Source organism: Anopheles funestus, chromosome 2RL (genome assembly GCF_943734845.2).
Source record: "Anopheles funestus chromosome 2RL, idAnoFuneDA-416_04, whole genome shotgun sequence".
Lineage (NCBI taxonomy): Eukaryota > Metazoa > Arthropoda > Insecta > Diptera > Culicidae > Anopheles > Anopheles funestus.
In genome coordinates, this window is record NC_064598.1 from 57003523 (window position 1) to 57010363 (window position 6841).

General features: G+C 44.9%; 1 protein-coding gene across 1 annotated transcript; it reads right to left on the reverse strand.

Annotated features, from left to right (window-relative positions):
• Window positions 1-203: 203 nt before the first annotated feature.
• Window positions 204-2263, reverse strand: LOC125774910 (uncharacterized). Its single transcript, XM_049445280.1, has 2 exons — window positions 312-2263; window positions 204-264 (listed from the first exon to the last, which is right to left on the reverse strand). The coding sequence occupies exons 1-2, from the start codon at window positions 2261-2263 to the stop codon at window positions 204-206; spliced, it is 2013 nt and encodes a 670-aa protein (XP_049301237.1).
• Window positions 2264-6841: the final 4578 nt, after the last annotated feature.

Genomic DNA, 6841 nt, shown 5'->3' on the forward strand with positions numbered 1-6841 from the left:
TGAGTGAATAGCCAGACGAAGACTTGCACGATGCATCGAACACGATTCGGACCTTGGTTGTTGTGCTTGTCTCCTTCACTACTGCGTGATGAGGAAGGTAGTAGTGCTGAACCGAATCGTCTACCGGATCACTTAACCTCTTCATGTGACCCAAACGCTCGTACTCGACCATGAATTTCACGTACTCCTCCTTCATTTTAGGGTTATCGCTCAGACGACGTTCCATACAACGAAGCCTGCGATCTGCTGTGTTTTTTGAATCCCCTAAAACGATATGAGGATTGGAATTAAACGGTAAACTAACGACATACCTCCCCGAAGTGTTGCGGACGGTAGTAGCCACGTAGTGTCTTTCGCAGGCATCTTCTTCCACCGATAAGACAGTATCCTCGGCTATGGTTTCGTTCTGCCAAAACCGCTGCATGATGTCTTCTAATGGTATGTCGTTTGCTGCGAGATGACACAGTCGCGGACCAGGCGATGAATGATGAATGTTCCCGGTGACCACCCAACCGAAATGGGTTTCCACCAGCCACGGTCTTCCCATACCGAGAGAGCGTTTGCAACCGGTGTGAAGTTCCCAGAAAGTATCGCCTCCGATGATGATGTCGACTTCCCCCGGAACGTTGAAGGCGCGATCAGCTAATGCCACATCTGGCATTTTCCACGATGAGATGTCCGAAAATGAAGTAGGGATGGCAGCTGATGGCTTGTCCAAAATCAAGAAAGCCATTTCCGTAGCGAAGGGTTGATTCTTGGACCGAACTGTAGCGACGATCGAACCCCTTACTTGATGTACCACCGCATTTCCGATGCCCGAAACAGCAATATTGACCTTGTTGCGGTTGGTCATTAGTTTGCGAGCGCATTCCTCAGAGATGAAATTAGACATGGACCCCGAATCCAGTAGAGCCCTTGCCTCATGCTCATTACCGTAATCATCTCGAATCACAATCTGTGCCGTCTCTAGAAACACCTTATCGTCATCCAAATGTGCTGCCATGGTAACTGCTGTGGCCGGAGTGATATGCAGAAGTGTATGATGACGTTGACGGCACGTTCTACACGAATAATCAGATTTGCATGATTTGACGTGATGAGTGCCACTCAAACAATTCCAACACAGGTGCTTGTTTGTAACGACATCTCGTCGCTGCTGAACATCCTTAGCGATGAATATCGGACAGTTACGTAGAAGATGAGCGTCGGTGCATGCTAAGGGACACTTCAATTGCTGAGAATGAGCCGGGGGTGAGGAAAGTGTCGCGTTTGATGCAGCTGCATTTGCGATGGACCTTTTTTGCACTGACTGATGATGATTGCCGGCCACCTTTCTTACATTACCAAGATGCTCACATGCAAAATCATTCGTTGATTTTAGGATCTGGATCCGATCCTGCACAAAAGCGATCACATCCTTGTACTTATCCTTTGGGAAATGCACGGAATGTTTTTCCCAAGCCAGCAGCGTCTCACGATCCAGCTTCATCATCAGCATATTCGAAAGCGGCGTGTCCCATGCATCCACCGGTTCCTTCAGCTTCACCAATCCGTTGACAAAGCGAGTGAATTCGTCCACTAAATGCGTAAGCTTGTCAACGCACACCGATTGCACACCTGGAAGATGGTGCAATTTACGATAATATTCACGGATTAACAACCGTGAATTATCGTACCGCTTCAGAAGTGCCGCCCACGTAACTGGATAGTTGTCGGATGTTAAAGGAGTGTGCTCAAAGGGTAAAGCTGCTTCTCCCTTTAGCGATGAAAGCAGGTACTGGAGCTTAGCGATGGCGGGAAGTTCTGCAGACGCGTCGATCATGGCTATGAACCGATCTCGGAACGAAAGCCATCTTGTATGGTCTCCATCAAACGTTGGAAGCTCGATCTTTGGCAGACGTAGGTTAGAAGCGTTTGGCCGAAAAAAGGCAAGCGTCGAGGAAGCCAAACCCGTCGTGTCGTGTAGCGTACCCACTTCCTTCGGTTGGTTTTCCCGTAGGAATGATTTCAGCTTCCGATGACGATCCTCAAAATCACTCCTCTCATGGATGTATGCCTCGATGCTGGCGTCGTTTTCATCCAGCTCTTCGAGTTTCTCAATCGAGTTGAAAAACCCTGACTTGTGCCTGTCCAAATCCTCCAACGCTTCTGGAATCTGGCTTGCAAATTCGGGCACAAACTCCGCTTGAAAACGTTCTAGCGTCTTGAGGCCTTCCACTGCGATCCTCTTTTTGAGTTGCGAAGCCTTGATTTTTTTGTCCATTTTATTACTTTACACTTTACACGAAACACGAACGAAACGAACAAACGAAAGCGATGGCGCGAAATTTGAACGATGGCGCGTGAAAGACCGTTGCCCTTGATAGCAGGGCGAAAGCGATGGCGCGAAGCGTCACTTAAAAACTGCACTTTTCCGAAAGAACCGAAATTCACCCTTGATAGCAGGATGATGACCGAAAATACACTTTCTTTACTACGATCCGGTTCGAAGGACCAAAAATGTGAGAAAAACTCTCGAAACTGGTAGAATATCGCTGTAAGAAATGCATAGAAAAGAAACCCGTGCAGTCTTGGCGCCGTTCTGTTTGCAACTGTTTATTCATTTGTCCGAGTTCATTTTACATGCAAAGTTCATTATAGTTCATCCTAATTGTCCCTTAATGTCAATCCTTATAGCGTCAAGTAGTGTGTGTTTATAATTCGTGGTTAAGTTCCTTCGTCGTAGTTCAGAGATAATTCATGTAACATTTAAAAATTATAGCTAACAGTAAATTTCACAATTGGCTAAGGTCGTCACCGCGGCGCTGGAAGCCATTCGTCGCCAATAGTGGCTTAGTGGCAAGGAGGAATTCTGGCCTGATAGAGAACCTGCAATAGAAGAAGATGTATCAACGGTTGAAGAACGAGTGGCTCAGATACAAGTTACTGCGTTGGCAATCAGCATGAGTTCAGTAGCAGTTTGTTTGCACGGTTCTCTTCTTAGCAAAAACTACGTCGAACCACAGCGTACTGTCTGCGTTACATCCAATGTTTGCGGTCAAGCAAATCCTCAGAAACGGCATCAAACCTCTCACAGATACCAATTCAGGAACTCATTTCATTAGTACCACCGCTGACAAAGGATGAGTTGGAGCAAACAGAGTTTCGGTTATGCCACCTAGCCCAGCAGGATTCGTTCTCGGAGGATCTTATCGAGTTGGCAAACGGTCGAGAGTTGCCACGTATTTCCAGGCTAAAGTGGTTATCACCATATATCGATCCGATGGGAATTTTACGTGTTGGGGGCCGGCTACGCCACGCACAAATGGAAGATTTGTCGAAGCATCCGATCTTGCTCTCTTCCAAACATCAGTTGGCAGTATTAGTGGCAGTGGCACACCATCATAAGTATCTGCATGCTGGTCCGGTATTGCTAATATCCATGCTTCGTCAGCGATTTTGGATCATTGGTGGACGCAATTTAGCGAAGGCTGTTTTCCATCGGTGTCACCAGTGCTTCAAGATCAAACCAACACTGGTGAAACAATCCGTTGCTGACCTACCTGCGTCCAGGGTTTCACCGACAAGGCCCTTTTTGGTGAGTGGCATCGACTACTGTGGGCCGATTTACCTGAAGTCGACCGTACGCAACCGTAGTCCCACAAAGGCATACATCGCTATTTTTGTGTGCTTTTCATCCAGGGCAGTTCACATCGAACTAGTAAGCGCTCTCACTACCGCAGCTTTCTTGGCAGCACTACGGCGTTTCGTGTCTCGTAGGGGAAAAATAGCTGAACTGCATTCAGATAACGCCACCACATTTAAGGGAGCTGCACACGAACTTCATCGTATCTATCAGATGCTTAAGTGCAGCGATCGCGAACGCAACGAGATCTTCAACTGGTGTGCCAATGATGAAATTCAGTGGAAGTTCATCCCACCTCGGGCATCACACTCTGGAGGGCTGTGGGAGGCAGCGGTACGGTCCGCAAAACAACATATTGTCCGCACTTTAGGAGGTACAAGCCTCACTCAGGAGGGAATGATCACTCTGTTGGCTCAGGTAGAGCAATGTTTAAACTCCAGGCCGTTAGTTCCACTATCGAGTGAGCCAACCGATATGGAACCACTTACACCGGGTCATTCTCGACAGACAAAGAGACCTCAAATTTGAGAGAATTGCGGTAAAAGATCAAGAAGAACATGGAAAACGACGGCGAAACCCGAAAAAAAGCATGAAACCCTTGATTGTGTGTGTGAGCCGAGAGAGTTTGTTGAAGCTAGAATTGTTTCCATCTCGTTCTGACCTACATTGTTATCCTGCGTCCTTACTCTAGCGTTCATCCCACACTGTGACGCTCTCAGTTTGCTGTGCGCTAAGTCCAGGGTGGACGTGTTGTGGGACTTAGCAAATTTTATATTTGTTTGTGCGTGAATGATGCGCGGAAGTTTGCAAGTATGCGCGATTGCTTTGTGCAGTGCAATATGCTGACCAGTGTTGTGATTTATGTAGAGTTGATGTGCCTTTTTATGCCATTAACGTGTGGTGTTAGTTTTTTCCCTACACTCCGTGCTTGCTTCGGCAAGCGCATTGAAATGTAGTGAGGGAAAAAACTTTCGGTGCATGTTGTGGAAACTTCTTCCCCTTTTCAGAGTTCTCTCCCAGCATCCGATCGGATCGGACGTGTTTCTTTCTTAGTGCGTCACAGTTTTATCTGAGAGAGAGAGAGAGAAAAAAAAAAGGAAACAAGATTCTAGCGAATCTCCGAAAGAGACGAGTTGCTCGGCACCTCGATATGGGCCGATGCAAAAAACGTGTGCCTCGTAGAGGTAGTCCAACAATGTCACTGACACATACCCAAAGTATGGATCAGTGCGTTAATCCAACAAGTGCACCAACAGTGTCGGTGAATAACGCATACGATCTTCTTAGTGAAGATGAAGAGGCTCAAAAATCAAACAAAAATAAACTACGAGTACCGCCAATCGTAGTAACTGGAACATCTGTGGGCAATGTCCACCGTTTAATAGTGTCGTCTGGTGTAATACATTACACCACAAACACGACAACAAAAGGCATCACTGTTCATGTGACCACCACGACAGACTTCAAAACCGTGTTAGGAATTTTCAAACAACATAAAATAAATTTCTTCACGCACCAGCTGCCAGAAGAACGAACAACGAAAATAATGATTTTTGGTCTTCCAGAGATGTCCGTGGAAGAAATCATTCCGGCACTTGAGGAGTGCAAAATATGCCCCACCAGCGTGAAAAAACTACAAATCCGCAAAAAAAGATACGATGACCAAGCAATGTACTTGCTACATTTCTCTCGAGGATCGATCACACTTGGCGAACTTAAACAAGTCCGCTTTGTAAACCACCACAGAGTGTACTTTGAGTACTACTCACACAAGCACGGCCCAATCCAGTGCAGAAATTGTCAACAATACGGTCACGGAGAAGCAAATTGCTTCCGCACACCTGTGTGTGTGAAATGTGCAGAGCCGCATGCGTCAAACACGTGCCCGCTCAGCAAAGCTACAACTAATCCAGATGGCAAAATAGCCCAGGCTAAATTGCGATGTGCAAATTGTGGGGATCACCACACATCCAACTTCCACGGGTGTCCTGCTCGTAAAGTCACCAAACCCTCACCAAGACCGACAAAACGACCGACCTTCCAGCTAGACCGTGAACATTTCCCCTCACTAACAAAGGTTAGTAACACACGCCCAACCAACACAAGCAAGACCAGCTTCGCTAGCATGCTTAAACATGATCAACACAGAGAATCCAATTTCAATGATATTGACCTATCCGAAATAGGTCAAATAGTGGAAGATGTCTTCGCCCATCTTTCTACGTGCAGGTCAAAGAAAGACCTAATTTCAGTGATAGTTAAAATCACTGCTAAATACTGCTTCCACCATGGATAATAAGGATAGCCTAAAAATTTCATATTGGAATGCCAATGGCATCGCTAACAAACAAATAGAATATTTTAATTACTTGGTCAAAGAAAACGTAAAAATATCAGCATTATGTGAAACATTCCTTAAACCACACATGCGCTTTTCACATGCGGACTTTGTAATTCATAGAACAGATAGAACTGTAGGCCATAAAGGAGGTGTTGCCGTTATTCTATCCAAAGAAATATGCCACGAAGTAATAAGCCTTCCTAGATTGAAAAAACTTGAGGCGATAGGTGTCTCTATAACAACACGGCTTGGTAAATTAAACATAATCTCTGTTTATTACCCTGGTGCAAATACCGATTGCGATAGTTTCAGACACGACATTAAAGTTTTATGCAGCCTACGAAGTAGTTTTATTATCTGTGGAGATTTCAATGCCAGGCATAATTTATGGAATTGCTCAAGATCTAACAGGATGGGAAAGATCCTTTTTGAGGAAGTTCAAAAAGGAAATTTTTCCGTTTTTCATCCCCAAAGCCCTACATACTATCCACACGATGTAAAACGATCCCCATCGATACTCGATTTAGTTCTTACAAATAATCACCATGATTTAACTACACTACACACAGTTACCAATTTTGACTCTGATCATCTTCCCGTTGTTTTCGAAGTAAAAACTTCAAAAGTCAACGTTCGAAACCGACAATTAATACCTGACTACTCTCTTGCTAATTGGAATGGTTATAAGAAATTCATAGATGATAATATTAACGTAAGTAAGCTTAATCTAATCGATATAAACCATGCTTCTCAAATTGACTCAATGATTAAATATATCACTAGCTTGATTAATAAATCCCATAGTCTATTTGTCCCACTAAAATCACCTGACTGTTTCAAGATTATTCTTCCAGATTCTATATTAGCAAAAATAA